Genomic DNA, 19,663 nt, shown 5'->3' on the forward strand with positions numbered 1-19,663 from the left:
CTGGCATTTTATTCTATTCTCCCTTCTCTTTTTTAAACGATTGTACAATGATAAGGTAAATATTAATTACAAGTGCCAAAAATCCTTCTTGGATAAAGCAAGCTTAATGGCTAAGCAAACAATCCTGTCAGGCTGGCTCGAAAAACAACCTCCCTGTATGAAACAATGGGCTCACAGACTGACCAAAATGCTAACTTTTGAATATATGTCAGCCAAATCTTTACCATCACTTAAATGTGAAGCGACTATTAGGATTTGGCTTCCATATCTTAGAAGACAACATCAAGAGGTCAGAAGGACTATTAGCTGCTCTGGGTTCTTCTGGAGTTGTCACTGAGAAAATGACTAACCCACCCTCAGCAGCATTTTACTAGTAAGCTGCTAATTCTTTACCCCCCCCCCTTTTTTTTCCCCAGCAAACTCCTACTAACACTTTGGGGAGGGGAGTGGGAGCTGGGATGGGTAATCATTGAAAGAATGATGGGTAATCATTGAAAGAATTTGATATTTGCAAAAGTTGGAGAAACGATGGATAGTTTATTCCTTTGGATTTATTTTATGAATATCTGTATTTTTTCTTCCATTGTATTTTCTCAACTATGGTTGTAATGTTATTAAAATTCTAATAAAAAGATTTTAAAAAATGACTTACAATACAAATAAAATAATCTTTCACATTTTAAGTGGTTTTTTTTTTTTTTTTACAGGTATTTGATGATATTTTTCACATCAAATGAGAAATTACTACTTACCTGATAATTTCCTTTTCTTTAGGAATCTCAGATGAATCTAGAACAAGTAGGTTATGCACCTCTACCAACAGATGGAGATGGAGCAAACTGACGTCACAGTATATATATACCCCTGCAGTGACATCAGCCTGCCAATATTTTCTTCAAAATCAATTGTGGACAGACTAGCAAAAACTTGATTAAAAACAGATAACCACTGCAATACTCAGCCCACAAGCAACATTACGCTCAGACAAGAAGTAAGAACACTAGTCTAGGAACTGTAGTAACACTTACTAGTAATCCCTGTAACTTGTAGGCACACAAGAGGATAATTATGCAATCATTCGGCAGCCAAGGGAGGGAAGCTGGATTCATCTGAATGTCCTAAAAAAAAGGAAATTATAGGACAAGTAGTAATTTCTTATTTCTTAGCGACCAGTCAGATTAATCCAGAACAAGTGGGATGTACCCAAGCTACTCCCGAATAGGGTGGGAGGCTGCTCACGGTCCAGTCAAAATTGCACGTGCATCTTCCCAGGCCTGAACATCCAGACAATAATACCTGGAAAAGGTGTGTAAGGAGGACCTCGTCGTAGCTTGGCAAATGTCAACGGGATACAACAATCTAACTTCTGCCTATGACACTACCTGAGCCCTAGTGGAATGAGCCCTAACCTGACTAGGTAATGGCTTCCCAGCATCCATGTATGCAGCCGAGACTACCTTCTTAATCCAGCAAGCTATTGTAGCTCATGAGGCTGGCTTTCCCTGCCTAGTACCGCCGTGAAGGACAAACAGGAGATCTGACTTTCGCAAAGGCTCAGTAACTTCCAGATACCTGACAATATTTATTTGGCTTTATATACCGGTGTACTAGTTCAATCACTCTGGTTTACAACAATAAAAAATATTTCAATTTAAAATACAACATAAAATGCTTCAATTCAAAATATACCATAAATGCATAAAAATATTTAACCAACCACTTATGAAACATAAAACATAAAATTCAATAAAATATAAAAGCATAAAATTCAATGATAAAATTCAATAAAATTCAGCAATATCCATTAAAATCCAGCAATATAATACTCTTTCTCTTCTCCAAATGCTTGCCTAAAAAGCTATGTATTACCATGTTTCACGATAATAAACCCTTCCCTGAAAATAAGCCAGAGCTTGATTTTCAGGATTTTTGGAGTAGTACTTGAAATATAAGCCCTACTCCAAAAATAAGCCCTGGCGCTTTTAAGTGGGTACGAAGTTCCACTCCAAGACTTGCCCGACCTCCCCCCCCCAAACTTACCAAATGACCCTGGGGGGGGGGGCAGATGGGGGGGGGGGTTGTAAAAACAACCCCCCCAAATCCACCCCAACCCTTCAATTTTACTTCATTGTACCCCCCCAAAACTTGCAGAAATTGCCTGGTGGTCCAGCAGGGGTCCCGGGAGTGATCTCCCGCTCTCGGACCGTCGGCTGCCTGTAATCAAAATGGCGTTGATGACCCTTTGCCCTTTCCATGTGACAGGCTATCGGTGCCATTGGCCAGCCTCTGTCACATGGTAGGTGTAAGTACCCAAAAACTAAGTCTATTCCACGTTACTGTTGCTAGTAATAACAGTGGCTATTTTCTAAGTCAACTTAATTAATAGCAGGTAATGGACTTCGCCTCCAAGAACTTATCCAATCCTTTTTTAAACACAGCTACACAAACTACATCCTCTGGCAACAAATTCCAGAGTTTAATTGTGCATTGAGTGAAAAAGAACTTTCTCCGATGAGTTTTAAATGTGCCACATATTAACTTCATAGAGTGCCCCCTAGTCTTTCTATTATCTGAAAGAGTAAATAACTGATTCACATCTACCCATTTTAGACCTCTCATGATTTTCAACACCTCTATCATATCCCCCCTCAGCCATCTCTTCTCCAAGCTGAAAAGTCCTAACCTCTTTAGTCTTTCCTCATAGGGGAGCTGTTCCATTCCCCTTATCATTTTGGTCGCCCTTCTCTGTACCTTCTCCATTGCAACTATATCTTTTTTGAGATGCGGAGACCAGATTTGTTCACAGTATTCAAGATGCGGTCTCACCCCATGGAGAGATACAGAGGCATTATGACATTTTCCGTTTTATTCACCAATCCTTTTCTAATAATTCCCAACATTCTGTTTGCTTTTTTGACTGCCACAGCACACTGAACTGACGAATTCAATGTGTTATCCACTATTACGCCTAGATCTCTTTCTTGGGTGGTAGCACCTAATATGGAACCTAACATTGTGTAACTATAGCATGGCTTATTTTTCCCTATATGCATCACCTTGCACTTATCCACATTAAATTCCATCTGCCATTTTGATAACCAACTTTCCAGTCTCACAAGGTCTTCCTGCAATTTATCACAATCTGCTTGTGATTTAACTACTCTGAACAATTTTGTATCATCTGCAAATTTGATTACCTCACTTGTCATTTATAAATGTATTGAAAAGTAAGGATCCCAATATAGATCCCTGAGGCACTCAACTACCCACTCTCTTCCACTGAGAAAATTGTCAATTTAATGCTACTCTTTGTTTCCTGTCTTTTAGCCAGTTTGTAATCCACGAAAGGACATCGTTCCTATCCCATGACTTTTTACTTTTCCTAGAAGCCTCTCACGAGGAACTTTATTTATTTATTTATTTATTTATTTAATTTATTTAGAGACTTTTTTATACCGAGGTATAGCAGGGAGCTTTCACCCCGGTTTACAGAAAAGAACAACATCATACATGGAACATGTTATGACGCAAGTGAGAAAATAGTGTCAGTTAACATTACAGCAAAGGCAGAGTATAACATATTAGCAGATAACAGTTTACAAATCAATTTAGATGATTCTTAGAAGGAATAAGGACTAAGGTTATTCAGTTTAGACTGTGAGTGATTGTCTAAACAACCAAGTTTTGAGTTCTTTTTTAAATGATTTGGAGTCTGATAGAACTTAGGTAAATTGGGATAGTGTTCCATTCTTTAGGACCTGCTATGGAGAAGGCTCTATTTCTAGTAGTAGTTAGTTTTGCAGATGAAAGTGGGGGAATGATGAGTTGTATCATTTTATCATTTTATCAAACGCCTTCTGAAAATCCAAGGAAACTACATCTACTGGTTCACCTTTATCCACATGTTTATTAACGCCTTCAAAAAAGTGAAGCAGATTTGTGAGGCAAGACTTGCCTTGGGTAAATCCATGCTGACTTTGTCCCATTAAACCATGTCTTTCTATATGTTCTGTGATTTTGATCTTTAGAACACTAACTATGTGGAAATGTGGAAAAAAGGATTCACACTCACAAAGAGGGGAGTAGCTGGCTTGTTACGGCGGTTACTACCCCAAATCAAATAAGCCTGATACTTCACTTTCAATGCATATACAGCAAAGTTCTCTGATTCAACGGCAGGGGAGAAGAAAAACTGATACTTCACACATCCAGCAGAGCTCTCTGCTTCAACGGCAGGGGAGAAGAAAAGAGGGTTCGCACTCACAAAGCGGGGAGTAGCTGGCTTGTTACGGCGGTTACTACCCAGACTAGATGGGCCATTTGGTCTTCTTCTGCCGTCATTTCTATGTTTCTATGTTTCTATATATGTAAACCAAATATGCCTGATACTTCACTTTCGATGCACATCCAGCATGGCTCTCTGCTTCAACGGCATGGGAGAAGACTTATACGTCACACATATCCAGCATAGCTCCCTGCTTCAACGGCAGGGGAGAAGAAAAACAACCAATAAGGGCTAATAACATAGTCTGGGTAAAACAAATAAGCATGGGTGCAGCTTGCTTATTGCGGCGGCTACTACCCCTAACGAATCAAGCTAGATATTTCACTTGGATGCAGCTCCATCACTGCTCTCTACATTAAAGGTGGGGGTGGAAGGGAAATAGAACCAAGCGCTAAGAGAAACAGATAAGTATGAGAGAAAATATGTGTGAAGCTTGCTGGGCAGACTAGATGGGCCATTTGGTCTTCTTCTGCCGTCATTTCTATGTTTCTATGTTTCTATGTAACTACAGACCAGGCTAACTACAGACCAGGCTAACTGATCTGTAGTTTCCTGGATTGCCCCTGGAGCTCTTTTTAAATATTGGGGGTACATTAGCTATCCTCCACTCTTCAGGTACAATGGATGATTTAATGATAGGTTACAAATTTTTACTAATAGGTCTGAAATTTCATGTTTTAGTTCCTTCAGAACTCTTGGGTGTATACCATCCGGTCCAGGTGATTTACTACTCTTCAGTTTGTCAGACGTACCACATCTTCTAGGTTCACCGTGATTTGGTTTAGTCCATCTGAATCATTACCTATGAAAACCTTCTCCGGTATGGGTACCTCCCCAACATCTTCAGTAAACACCGAAGCAAAGAAATTGTTTAATTTTTCCGCGATGGCCTTATCTTCTCTAAGTGCCCTTTAGCCCCGCAATCATCTAACGGCCCAACTGACTCCCTCACAGGCTTTCTGCTTCGGATATATTTTTTAAAGTTTTTATTTATTTAATTTATTTATCGAGTTTTATATACCGTCGTTCAGTTTCGCCATCACAACGGTTTACAAAGTTTCTATGTTTAACAGTGTGTTCAAAAGTTTATGTGCTTGTTAACAAAGTTATCTTAGTCGTTATAAACATAGTTTGGTTGTTAAATTGTACAGTTTAAATTACATGCTTTGGATTGGTTCTGCATATTTATATGGGCCGGTAGGGAGGGAAGTTGTAGCATAGAGTCATTGGGTGTTTTGGTAGGCTTTGGTAAACATCCAAGTTTTTAGTTCATTTTTGAAGGTTTTTAAATTTTGTTGTGTTCTCAGTTTGGTTGGGAGGGTGTTCCAGAGTTCGGGGCTTCCTAGGGATATGGCTGTCTTCCGAATTAAGTTGTTTGTGGCGAGTAGGTGGAATTTTTAATAGACCTTTGTTAGTTGAATGGAGATTTCGGTTTGGTGAGTGGAGTTTTATGGATGCACTTAGCCAGTTTGTTTGTTTTTCATATATTATTTTGTGTATTATGGATAGTATTTTGTAGTCTATCCTGTATTTTATTGGGAGCCAGTGTAGTGAAATGAGAGTTGGAGTAATGTGATCGTATTTTTTCGTTCTTGTGAGTATTCTAGTGGCTGTATTTTGAAGGATTTGGAGAGGTTGGATGGTGGTGAGAGGTAAGTTGAATAGTAGGGAGTTGCAGTAATCCAGGTTGGAGAAGATGAGTAGTTGGAGGACAGATCTGAAGTTGCTGGGGGAAAGGACAGGTTTTAGGTGTTGTAGGGCTAGGAGTTTGTGATATCCGTCTTTGATTTTTGAGATGTGGTTCTTGAAGGATAGTTCCTTGTCAATTATGACTCCTAGGTTGCGGGTATGGGTGATGGGGAGATTCATTATGTTGAGTGGTGGTATGTGCGTAGGGTTGTTCTTTCTATCCAGCATTATTATTTCTGTCTTATCAATGTTTAGGACAAGTCTTATGTTGGTTAGTAGTTGCTTTATTTTCGTGAGGTAGTTGGCTGTTTTTTTATAGGTGTCTTCCAGAGAGTTGTATATTGGGAAAAGTATTTGGATGTCGTCAGCATATATGAAGTGAGTCAGTTTAAGGTTTGAGAAGAAGTGGCATATTGGGAGAAGATAAATGTTGAAGAGTGTCACCGATAGTGCGGAGCCTTGGGGAATTCCAGTGTCAAGGTTTATTTTCTTTGAGTGTCGTTGATTGACACCTGGTAGGTCCTTTGTGATAGATAGGATGCGAACCATTGTAGGGCTTTTTCATTCACACCGATTTCAGAGAGACGGTCAATCAGTATTGTATGGTTTACCGTGTCGAAGGCTGCCGATAGGTCTAGTAGGACTAGAAGGTAGCTGTGGCCGTTGTCAAATCATTTGAGCATGGTGTCGTTTAATGATAGGAGTAGTGATTCAGAGTTTAGTTGTTTCCTGAAGCCGAATTTTACTGTGAGGTTTTTTTTTTTTTCAATTCTTTATTTCTCAAGTTTTTTCAAAACTTATTACCAGGAAAACTCCTTACAGAAAATTCAATGTCATTACAAGAAAACAAAAACAATAAAGTCTATTAAGTTACACATATTTCATCATATATATCACTGACATTTACTGTGAGTTTTTGCCTCTACTGCCAACTTCTTTTCAAATTCTCTCTTAGCCTGTCTTATCAATGTCTTACATTTAACTTGCCAACGCCTATGCATTATCCTACTTTTTTCTGTTGGATCCTTCTTCCAATTTTTGAATGAAGATCTTTTGGCTAAAATAGCCTCTTTCACCTCACCTTTTAACCATACCGGTAATCATTTTGCCTTCCTTCCACCTTTCTTAATGTATGAAATACATTTGGACTGTGCTTCTAGGATGGTATTTTTAACAATGACCACACCTCTTGCACACTTTTAACCTTTGTAGCTGCTCCTTTCAGTTTTTTTCTAACTATTTTTCTCATTTTATCAAAGTTTCCCTTTTGAAAGTTTAGCACGAGAGCCGTGGATTTGCTTACTGTCCCCCCTTCCAGTCATTAATTCAAATTTGATCATATTATGATCAATATTGCCAAGCGGCCCCACCACCATTATCTCTCTCACCAAATCCTGTGCTCCACTGAGAATTGCTCCCTCTCTTGTCAATCTAACTTCAGTTAGCCAGAGTGACTCACTGCTCTCTTGATTAACAAATGTTGGTACCTAATCAAACCAAATCACACTAACTTAACAGCTTTCCAAGGTGAGTAACTGAACTTTTCAACTTTTTAACTTAAGTATACACTGCTCCTAGTTTATTTCTAGCTTCTGGCTACTTTTTTTCTTTTTTGTTTTTAATATACAAACACTCTAACTTCTGCTTACTAGCTGCCTTACTGACTATTTAAAAATACAAACAGTCTAACTTGTTTATTCGCTGCCTTACTGACTATTAAAAGCACAAACACACTAAATAATATTCCCAAATAGTTAACTTCGCCCCGATACTTTTAAAAAAGAAAATGTCCCAAGCAAAAACTTACTGATTCCTTTCAGCCACCAGCAAGGTGATCCTCTCCTCTTCCTACTCAGACACTCAATTTCAGTCGAGGATATAGGTTCAAAGGATGTCCATTCACAATCTATTGCTCTCGCAAGAATAATCTTCTGTTTCTTTATTGGTTTTAATTTTATAATAAAATTATCAATGTTTTCTTTAAAAAACCAAGCAAATTCTTGACATTTTATATCAGTAGATTCAATATTAAAAACAGGATTTGGTTTTATCAATTCTTGTACATATGAAAATAATACTCTGGGATTATACGTAAAATCATGTATCCTTTTTATGTGAAACTCGCGTTTAGCATTGGAAATGTTAGTTCTATATTTAGTAAGTAGGCAACGATAAATTGCCAAAGTATTGAAATTGGGATTCTTTCGCCAAGATCTTTCTTTTTTTCACAGAACCTTCTTCAAATCTCTTAGTTCACTTGAATACCAGGGGGCACTAGATTTATGTGTAAGTTTAAGATTTTTTTTATTAGGGGACTAAGTTTATCGGCTAGCAGAGAGGTATGTGATACTGATGATGAGACAGCTATGTCAGTATTACTATAATATACCTCTTGACATCCAAGGGTCGCAACAGACAACACTTCTCTACATCTCTCTCTCTGTCCAGAGAGAGCAGGGAGATGGACTGATTCACTTGAAACTCCATGACCACCTTCGGTAAAAAGGAAGGAACAGTTCACAGCTGTACTGCCCCTGGAGTCACCTGGAGAAATGGCTCCCGGCAAGACAAGGCCTTCAGTTTGGAACACCTACGCACAGAACAAATTGCCACAAAGAACACAGTTTTCAAGGTCTGCAACCGGTCTAAACGTAGGGCCTGGCAAAAAAAAATCCAAAACCAAATTAAGACTCCATAGGGGCACAGGAAACCGCAAAGGAGAATGAAGATGTTTCAGTCCTTTCAGAAAATGGCCACATCAGGACGAAAACCAGATGAAGCCATGCAGAACAAAAATAAAGGGAAAAACTGAGAGACGGTATTGGCGGGTAATCGATGCTGATGGGCACCGAGGCACTGCCACCACGGGGGGCACGGAAGCGCAATTAAACATACCAAACTGCTGAAAAACCTGACTGAGAAGTCTAAGGGAAACGAAGAGGGATCTGGCATTGAGAAAATGCGCAAAAACTGAAAAATAATCATGGAAAAAGTTTTCCAAGGCAATTTCCTGAAGAAAAGCCAAGAGTTCACTTAATCAAAAGGCGGAAGCTCTGTGGAAAAAGAGAGACTGAAGAGGGGACCCTGTGTAGACGCATGGTTTAAGGCAAGCTGGACATAACTCAGTGTGCACAGTCAAAATTTCAGAAACTTTGACATAAGTTTTCCGTGCCGGGCTCCATCCGATGATGTCACCCACATGAGAGGACTACGATCCTGCTTGTCCTAGGAGAAAACCATGTTAAGTGGAGTGCCATAAAGTTCAGTTTTGGGACCAGTTCTGTTCAATATCTTTGTGAGCAACTTTGTGGAAGGGATACAAGGTACAATTTATCTATTTGAAGATGATACTAAAATCTGCAATAGACTTGATATACCCAAAGGAGTAGAGAGAATGAAAAGAGATTTAAGAAAGCTGGAAAGTGATCAAAGTTTTGGCAGCAGGGATTCAATGCCAAGAAGTGTAGAGTCATCCATCTCAGGGTGCGCTAATCCAAAAGAGCTGTATGTGATGTGGGGTGAAAGACTGATGTGTACAGACCAAGAGAGGGGGACCTTGGGGTAATAGTGTCTGGAACTCTGAAGAACGTGAAACAATGTGACAAGGCGATAGCTAAAGCCAGAAGAATGCTGTGCTACATAGAGAGAGGAAAAACCAATAAGAAAAAAGGAGGTGATAATGTCCTTGTACAGGTCCTTGTTGAGGCTTCACTTGGAGTACTGTGTTCAGTTCTGAAGTCCATATCTCAAAAGGGATAAAGAACGGAAGGAGGCGGTCCAGGGTACAGCCACCAAAATGGTGTGGGGTCTGTATGAGAAGACCTATGAGGAGAGACTGAAGGACCTGAATATGTATACCCTGTAAGAGGAGGTGCAAGGGAGATATGATACAGATCTTCAGATACCTGAAAGGTTTTAATAATACACATTCGACAAACCTTTTTCATTGGAAAGAATTCAGTTCAACTAGGGGTCACGAAATGAAACTTCAGGGAGGATGATTCAGAAACATCAAAAAATATTTCTTCACGGAGAGGGTGGTGGATGCCTGGAATGTCTTTCTGGAGGAGGTGGTGAAGACGAAAACAGTGAAAAAATTGAAAGGGGCATAGGATAAATACTGTGGCTCCCTAAAGGCTAGAGGATGGAAATGAAAAAAAGAATGCATGGGGTAAATTTGCTGGTGTGGTGGTTACTACCCTTCATGCTGTTGATGCAACTCCATCATGGTTCTCTGCTTCAATGGCGGGCAGAAATGTGGAACTAGATTTGAACAGTAACCAACTAGGGCCCCTACTTTTACGGTCTGGGGAAAGAAATAAGCATGAGGCAATTTGCTAGTGCAGCAGTTACTACCCTTAACCGATAACCCTTCATATTGTTGATGCAACTCCAATATTGCTCTCTGCTTCAACAGCAAGTGGTATTGGGGAATTGGATTCAAACAGCAACCAACAAGGGCCCTGATGTTTACAGTCTGGGAAACTGATAAGCATGGGGGTAACCTGCACGGCATAGTAGATACTATCATAAGCTTGCTGGGCAGACTGGATGGATCATCTGGTCCTTTTCTGCCATTATTTCTATTTTTCTATGAAATCCAGTTTTTCTTCCAGTTAAAATGCACATGGTCTCATACATACAATTTTCTTACATTATGTTTCTTGAGCATTAAGGTTTGGCTCTATAACAATAGATTAGCTCTAAATTAAAAAAAAAGATTGTGATAGTAGGGTGCATGGTAAAAGAATACCTGATACTGTCTAAATTGAGAATCAAACAATACATACATACCAGCAGATTTAAAACAAATAGTAGAAAGTACTTTTTCACTCAGTGTACAATCAAACTGTGGAATCTGTTGCCAGAGATGTGGCCAAGACCATAGTGGTATTTAAAAGAGGTTTGGACAAATTCCTGTAGGAAAAGATCATAAACTTTTAGTCCATAAATATAGACTAAAGCTATTGCTGTCCCTGGGATTGAGTAACATGAAATAGATCTACTTTATAGGATCTGTTAGGAACCTGCAACCAGGACTGGCCACTGTCAAAGACAGGATGTTGAACTCGATGGACCCAATATGGAATTCTTCTAACCAAACCTCAATTGCCATAAGTGTCAAAGATGAAAAAAACAAATACATACTGTGGAACAGATATGAGCATGCAATGTGCAACCCTCATCTAGTTGGATGTCTTCCTTTCTTCTGATGTGTTATGTGGGCTCTAGAACCTCCCCCTCTACATGGGATCTTGTTCCTCTCTTCTGTGGTACGCACCAGCTCCCTCCTCCCTTACTATATGTGGGATTCTGCACTAATTATGTCTTTCCTGTGCTATAAGATCTCACATCCTCTTCTTCTGCTTTATATGCTATTCTATCACCTCCCACTGTTCATAGGATCCTGTCATACTGTGATATTCTCATAAATATTTCTCTCTATGCTGTACATAGGATCTTGCCTCACTGGCACACAGGATCTTGTCTTCCCTCTACTGTACAAGGGATCCTTCCCCCTCCTTCCTTCCAGTGTACGCAAGAGCTTACATGGGGTCATTTCCCATCATGGTGCACAAAATGCTGCTCTATGATCTTGTCGTACATGTTAGCTATCCCACCTCTATTATATACAGGATCCTCCCCTTGCTATTCATGGGATCTTGTTCCTATGCTATGTGCTTTTTTATATTCCTTTTGGTTGTTTTGACTTTATTCTTCATTCACTTCTATTTAATACAAGGGTTGTTCAGTCAATTTGGATTTTAAGAGATTTTTAAATAAATACCTTTAGTGCTTTATTTACTTCTTTTATATCTTCCATTTTCAACTTTGATCTGAAAAATAAAATTATAATTTATGAAACAAAATTTAAAAAATTGGGCAATGTAAAGATGTGTTCTTGAACATCACTATCTATAAATATACACTATAATTTCTTAGTTTGTCTATAAAATTCTTTATACAATATTAATATACATGCATAAAATATTACTTTAAGAGCTATCTCTGTCTAAAAAAAACATCATCTAAACATAGTTACATAGTAAATGACAGGAAGGAAGTCACTCATTGTGTCCATATGAAATAAACACCCACATTAAACCATTAAACATTGTAGGGTTGCCACAATGAGTGTTGAATGACAGTGTGTAAGGTCTTGCTGGGCTAAATCACAGGGAGAATTGAGTGGCAGTGGGTCGAGCTGGAAGGTATTACTCTGAGGATGTCTCAGAGGTAGTGGTGGCTGCAGCATGTAAGGTGGGGATGAGTTATAAGGAGTGTAGGAAGGCAGTGTGCAGGGTTGGGAAGTCACACTGGGTGAAAACACTGGAAGTACTGATGCCAACATGTCAGATTAGTACGTTTCACTGTGGAAATCTAAGACATGATATTGGAAGATTACATTGTGGGTAATATAGGGTATTCTGGATGGTAGTATGTGGGATTGAGAGGTCTCATTATGATGATATATCACATAAAGGAAATTTTCAAAATCATTTATGTGCACAAAACCTGGCTTTCTACACATAAATGGCTGCTCTAAAGTTTAATCGGGCTCAGTGTGCATAATAGTATGCACATAACCCAATTTTGAATTACTTTTATACAAATTGAAGAGGGGTAGGGGGTGGTGTTGTGTGAAGAGTATTCAGGAAGCATACAGAGATTAAGAACAAATATGGCATTTTCCTTTGGGTGGAGAAGCTCTGTATCAAGTCTTGTCCAAAATTATTTTCCTTAGCATTTACAGGGAGAAAAATGCCACCTTAACTGCTGAGTCATGACTAAGTAACAGATCTAAATATGTTAAAACATGAACTCTTACTGGCTGAGATGAAGGCCCATTTCTTGTAGCGCTTGTTCCTGTTCTTCACAGATTTTCTGCAATTGTCTTTTCTCATCTTGCAGCTTTTGCAGCTCCTATAATGATTTTATTTTATTTATTTATCTTTATTTATATACTGCCTATGCCAAAACTGTAAATGGTTATAATTGCTATTACCAATGGTAGATGAAAATACTGAAAATATTGGTGATTAGTGGATAGTACTTTTAGATTGAGGGTTTTTTTTTTTGCTCTCATTGACAGAGTGCTATGCAGACAAAATGAACAATTTTTGATCCTCAGACAAGCTGTTGCATTAAAGATGTTTAAATTATCGAAGATGGATAGAAGAGCTTCTCAGTGATACCAAGGAATGTAAGAGAGGGTGGTGGATGCCTGGAATGCCCTTCCGGAAGAAGTGGTGAAGACTAAAACTGTGAAGGATTTCAAAGGGGCATGGGATAAACACTGTGGATCCATAAAGAATAGAGGATGGGAACGAAGAGAAGAGCCATGGGGGTGGCTTGCTGGAATAAAGGCTACTACCTGGTGATTACTATCCTTACTCAATAAGCCTTCGCACGGTTAATGCAACTCCAACATTGCTCTCTGCTTCAACGGCAGGAGGAAATGAGGAAAAGAGGATTTGCATTCAGCCAAAACCAACAAGGACTGAACTTCACAACCTGGGTAAACAAATAAGTGTGGGGGTAGCTTGCTTATTACGGCGGTTACTACCCTAAACCAATTAAGCCTGATACAGCACTTTGAATGCTTATACAGCATTGCTATCTGCTTAAACGGCAGGGATAAATGTGGAAAAGAGGATTTACATTCAGACAACATCCAACAAGTCATTGATCTGTGCAGTCTGGGTAAACCAGCATCGGGGTAACTTGCTTGATGCGGTGGTTACTACCCTTAACCATTAAGCCTTATGCTCACCTTTGATGCAACTCCAACATTACTCTCTGCATCAATGGCAGGGGATGGCAGGAAATTTGAATCAAACAGTTACCAACAAGGGCCCTGAACTTGGTGGTTGGTGAAACAGCTAAGTATGGGAAAACTGTGGGAGCTTGCTGGGCAAACTGGATGGGCCGATTGGTCTTTTTCTGCCGTCATTTCTATGTTTCTATATGAGACATTATAAAACAGCAATCATGTCAGCCAAACCACAAAGTATAGCAAGCTCTGCTGTGGTGCTACACATTCTTCACCTTGCAACAAAAAATCTTTTATTGCACAGAGCAATACGTATGTTGTATTCAACATAATTGGATGCATCATAGTTCCAAAATACTCAGATATGGGTAAGCTGGCAGGCAATGAAACAGTTTCTTCACTTCTACAAATACATAGAAAAGATTTGTAGAACTATGTACTAAAGGCATACTTTGGTTAATGAACCCAGTTTATACTAGTAAACAGAACTACAGAAGATGTTGACAGGACCACTTGATTCAGTATGCATATTAGTGACTGCTTATTGTATTGCTGCCACAGACCCTACTCAGTCTCTAGTGTACTCTTTTTACCTTGCCACAAATGCTCCTTTGTGTCTGTTATTATTTATTTATTCATGTTCAAAGTATGCTTGAAGTCTGTCACAGTTTTGGCTGGGAGTCTGTTGTAGGTGTCCACTCCCACAGTAGTAGTACTTTCTTAAATAATTTTACAGCCGCCCTGCCTCCAGCATCTTATGATGAGCCCTTGTCCTTTGAGATTCTCATTCTATACAAAAGGTTACCATCAGAGGGGATATGATACAAACATTTAAACACCTGAAAGACATTAATGCACAAGAAGCAAACTTTTTCAATAAAAAGGAAATCGTAACACTAGAGGGCAGATTCAGAAACAATGTCAGGAAGTCATAGTTCTGAATCTGGCCTTTTTTTGCTACCCTGTGCAAACAATTATTGTGCTTCCCTTCCTTTTTATCAATCAGTTTCTGTTTTGGGCCCATCAAAAAAAGCCCAGCTCCTTCTAGCGACCTAAACTTTAAAAACTGTCACGCCCCCACCTCCAGATATTCACCCCCTCCCCCAGAACCCTCGGCCAGTACAAGAGTATTAGGTGCCCTAGGCGAACCTTATACCCTTACACCCTCCACCCTCTCCACACACACAGTTAAGAATTATGCACAGAGTTAAGAATTATGTAAAAAATATCACAATATGTATATTATATTTGCATGCACTGCAACCAGAAAACCCTCCAAAGAAAGACACTTGGAGCCCATATGACATTAGGACTACTGTAACACGTGTTAACCCTCAGAAAGCCATGAGTAAATTACCTTGAGTACTGTATAAAATTCTGGTCACTGCATCTCAAAAAAAGCAGAGTTACTTACCTGTAACAGGTGTTCTCCCAGGACAGCAGGATGTAGTCCTCACATATAGGTGACGTCACTGGACGGAGCCCTATCATGGAAAGTTTTTCTGTCAAAGTTTCTAGAAAGCTTTGATTGACACAGGCACACTGAGTGCACTGAGCATGCCCAGCATGCCATGATCCCTGTGTCCACAGGGGTCTCCCTTCAGTCTCGTTTGTAGCAAAAAGTGCGAGCAAAAAATAAAATAAAATAAGAAACGTATGTGAACCCAACTCTGCGGGGTGGCGGGTGGATTTCATGAGGACTACATCCTGCTGTCCTGGGAGAACACCTGTTACAGGTAAGCAACTCTGCTTTCTCCCAGGACAAGCAGGATGGTAGTCCTCACATGTGGGTGAATAGCAAGATAAAGGCTGACTCGTATTACAGCAGGCCAATAGCAGACAACTCGTGCGCAGGCACAATAATTGGGGTGCTATTGGGAATGATGAGACAGCCTGACATCACAGCAGGTGGTTGTAGAAGGAGTTGGGGATTATAGTGGAAGAAAGCATTTCAAGACAGGATGGCCAAAGGCAGAGTACTGATAGACTTCCATATGTAAGCAGTAGGGGCTGCGAAAGTGTGAAGAGAGCTACAAGTCGCAGCCTAGGAAATGTCGGCAATTGGTACTGAATGATAGTGTGGTATCGATGTTGTCATGTCCATTAAAGAATGTGTCTTCACTCACCCCTGGAGAGGAAGGCCTGCTTTTTCATAGCAGAATTCGATACAGTCTGCTAGTCACTGGAACTCGCAGCTTGACTATGTCAAAGAAGGAAAGAGCTGGGTGTATTTTCAATGGAGTGCACAACAGTCTAGATAGAATGCAAGTGCATGCTTACAGCCCAAGATATGGAAAACCCTCTTGCCCTGGTGGGAGAGAGGCCTTGGGAAAAATGGGCAGAGTATATTCTGAGTAAGATGAGAGACTGTGTCTACCTTAAGAAGAATATTAGGGTGAGTATGGAGGACCACTCGGTCACGGAGGAACCTAGTGTCGGGTGAGTATGCAACAAGGGCTTGCAACTCAGTGACCCTTTTAGCAGAAGATTGCTACGAGGGAAAGAATTTCCCATGTTAGAATTTTAAAGTTATAGGAATGTGAAGGATTGAACGGGGAACGTATAAGTCTTGTAAGCACTACATGTAGGCCCCATTCCATAACCAGTGATTGTAGAGGAGGCTTAATCTGTAGAGAATGCATGATAAGCCGACTCATAAGGGGTTGAGCCGTTAATCGGGCATACCCTACTCCCAGGTGGTACGGTGAAATGGAAGTGAGGTGTACCCGTGCGGAGGATGTCTGGGGACCAGAATCCGAAGGGTATGCTAGATAGCCTAAGAAAGATGGAGTGGTGCAGAAAAAAGGGGCTAATAGCTTTTTGTGCACACCATGTGGTACATCTTGCCCATTTCTAATGTAAGATTTACGTGTGGAAGGCTGTTGTGAAGCTACCAGTAACTGAGAACATCAGTGAGTCTGTGTTATGAGACTGACCTGTGGGCAGGCAAATTGGTTACTGGACTGATAGGTCGAGAAGCATGGGGAAACATACTTGTCGAGGTCCAGGACGTGGTTATGAGAATCATTGGAAACCTGCCCTGCTGTAGCATCACGAGAGATGTAGCTATGAGTGGTATCGAAAGAGACGCAGATAGGAGGCCTTTGTTGCAGAGCGAGGAAAGGCGTCTATGGGAACGCATTTCGATGTATGTGTAGGGAGTAGAATCTGTCCACTGTATGGTTCGAGTCGCACGCAGAGGTCAAAGGTTGGTTGACCTCAGCGCTAGGATTTTGCTCGCTATGCATGGATTCAGAGACCATTCGTGAGGATAGAGACATCAATGGAGAATGTCTGCTAGTGCGTTCGGTATGCCTATTAGATAAGTGGCCCGTAGATGCATGGAGGTGCAAGGGTCCAGGGCTAGAGCTGTGTGGCCTCCTGACAGAGCAGATAAGAGCCTGTGTGTGCTTGTGTGTGGGAATACCACATTGCCACTATGCTGTTTGTCTATATGCACAAAGGTTTGCGTGAGAGGCAGTGTTTTAAGGCATAAAGGGCATAACGCATGGCTCGAAGCTCTAGGAAGTTGATCTGAGACTTCTCATGGAGCGGAATAGACGCATCTTGGGTTGGAAAGATGTGGATTCGAGCTCTCCAACCCTAGATGAATGCGATCATGGCCAAGATCATCTGAGGATTTGGTATTGGATCGGTAATAAGGATCAGGGATGAAAGCGGTTGAACGGCTTAGAGCCCCTGAAATTTGAAAATCCACTGAATCTTACTCATGGCTAGTCTGGCCATATGAGTGACGTGGATAGTGAAAAATTCCGTGGCCCAGCATGAAAGAATTGATAGGTTGAGGCCATGTTGCATGTGTGCAGAGATGTGAGAATTTAACAGGATATCTGCGTGGTTGTTGTGCGGAAAGTCCGTTGCGACTGTAGAGCCCAGAAGTACTGCATATGGTATTTATGGTACTTGATCAGAAATCCCAGCCAATTGAGAAGATTTATAGTGAGTCTTGGAGAATTTAGAGCTCCTTGCTTAGGCTGATTTCTATTAGGCAGTCATTCATGCAAGGAAAAGCAGGAATGCTGTTCTGCTCTGTAGAGAAATAACAGTCACTGCTAGGCATTTGGTAAATACCCAAGTTGTCGAAGGTAGTGCAAACGGCAGAACTTGGTATTGAAAATGTTGTTGACTCACTGTGAAGCGCATAGAAAGACCAGAGGAAAGAGGCAACCCACTTATTGTAGTAAGGGAAACACGGTGACGAGAGACACCATTCTGACCTTTCCCTTCGGAAGAAAATTGTTGAGATTTCTGAGGTCCAGGATTATCGGAGATCGCCTGCTTTCTGTTGAAAGAAGGAAAAGTGGGATTAAAATCCCTCGGCTTGTTGCATCCGGGGAACGGTACCCCAAGCCCTGGTTCTCAGTGGGATGGCCGCTCTGTCAACTGGCAAGATTGAAAGTCCAGGAACCTGCCTGACTGGCGGAGCTGGTGCGATCTGGATATCAGTTGGTCGCACGTGGGAGCGTGAGTGGTAAAAATCCTTCCCGCACCTCCCTCTGCTGTGCAAGAAAACATAGAGACCTGTCGCCGGGACTCGAGGTGGGCTTGCAATTGAGGCACTGTCTGCTGGACCTTGTGCATAGCAGATCAGGTAGTGTATCTGGGACTTTGGGCCGTAATCAGGATCCGGAAGCCAGACTATTATCGAGTACAGAGTCCTGTTGCTGGCAATGGGAGGACGTTGCGAAGCAATGGAGAGATTACTTACCTGATAATCTCGTTTTCCTTAGTGTAGACAGATGGACTCATTACAAATGGGTATAGTGTGCTCATGCTAGCAGTTGGAGACGGATCTGACGTCAGCACGTGGTACATATACCCCTGCAGGAAGTGCAGCAGCTCAGTAATCTTCCTTGCAAAAGCTTCATGGATATATGTGTGACTGACCGATTGATTAACCAAACATGATTAACCTGACCAATTGATAGTAGCTGGAGACCGCCAGTGTTTTCAACCGGAAGGGGTCGACACCCGACAGGGTGGATGCCCTATGTAAGAAAACATGGCTTACCTTGAATAGGTGAAACCCCATGTATATCGGCAGCCGGGCGGGATGCTGAGTCCATCACTCTACACTACGGAAAACGAGATTATCAGGTAAGTAATCTCTCCATTTCCTAGCGTGTAGCAGATGGACTCATTACAAATGGGATGTACAAAAGCTACTCCCGGACTGGGTGGGAGGCTGCCCAAGGTCCGTTTAGGATTGCCCTTGCAAATGCTGTATCTTCCCTGGCCTGGACGTCCAGACGGTAGAATCTGGAGAAGGTATGGAGGGAGGACCATGTTGCCGCTTTACATATCTCTGCAGGCGACAGCATCCTAGTTTCTGCCCAGGAGGCCGCTTGAGCTCTGGTAGAGTGAGCCTTGACCCGTAGAGGAGGTGGTTTTCCCGCTTCTACGTAGGCCGCCCTGATAACTTCTTTGATCCAGCGAGCAATAGTCACCCGTGAGGCCGCTTCTCCTTGCCTCTTCCCGCTGTGAAGGACGAACAGGTGGTCCGTCTTTCGTACTGCTTCCGACATTTCCAGGTATCTGGACAGCAGCCTGCCGATGTCGAGATGGCGCAGTATTCGACCTTCTTCCGACGTCTTCAAACCTTCCATGGTTGGCAAGGATATGGTTTGGTTGAGGTGGAAGTGTGAGACTACTTTGGGTAAGAAGGAGGGAACCGTGCGAAGATGGATAGCCCCTGGGGTGATTCTGAGGAACGGATCGCGGCAGGACAGCGCTTGTAGCTCTGAGATGCGGCGTGCTGAGCATACGGCCAGCAAGAACACCATCTTCAAGGTTAACACACGGAGGGACAGGCCTCGGAGAGGTCTGAAGGCGGGTCCCGCTAGGAATTCCAAAACTAGGTTGAGGTTCCACAGGGGCACTGGCCACTTCAGTGG

The 19,663-nt window shown here is 41.4% G+C and overlaps 1 protein-coding gene across 4 annotated transcripts in view; it reads right to left on the bottom strand.

The window, feature by feature from the left end:
- The window catches only part of RUFY1 (RUN and FYVE domain containing 1), a 653,398-nt gene that overhangs the window by 88,646 nt on the left and 545,089 nt on the right, over positions 1-19,663 (bottom strand). For 2 of the 4 annotated variants that reach the window (XM_029583262.1, XM_029583261.1), the window contains exons 15-17: positions 12,804-12,898; positions 11,763-11,811; positions 1,029-1,118 (exon numbers count right to left, since the gene is read on the bottom strand). In XM_029583262.1, the coding sequence (XP_029439122.1) occupies positions 1,029-1,118; positions 11,763-11,811; positions 12,804-12,898 (234 nt within the window). Of the gene's footprint in view, positions 1-1,028; positions 1,119-11,762; positions 11,812-12,803; positions 12,899-14,341; positions 14,588-19,663 lie in introns of those variants that run through there. The other 2 variants (XR_003853338.1, XM_029583264.1) reach the window with 2 other exon arrangements.

This window comes from Rhinatrema bivittatum, chromosome 18, assembly GCF_901001135.1.
Source record: "Rhinatrema bivittatum chromosome 18, aRhiBiv1.1, whole genome shotgun sequence".
NCBI lineage: Eukaryota > Metazoa > Chordata > Amphibia > Gymnophiona > Rhinatrematidae > Rhinatrema > Rhinatrema bivittatum.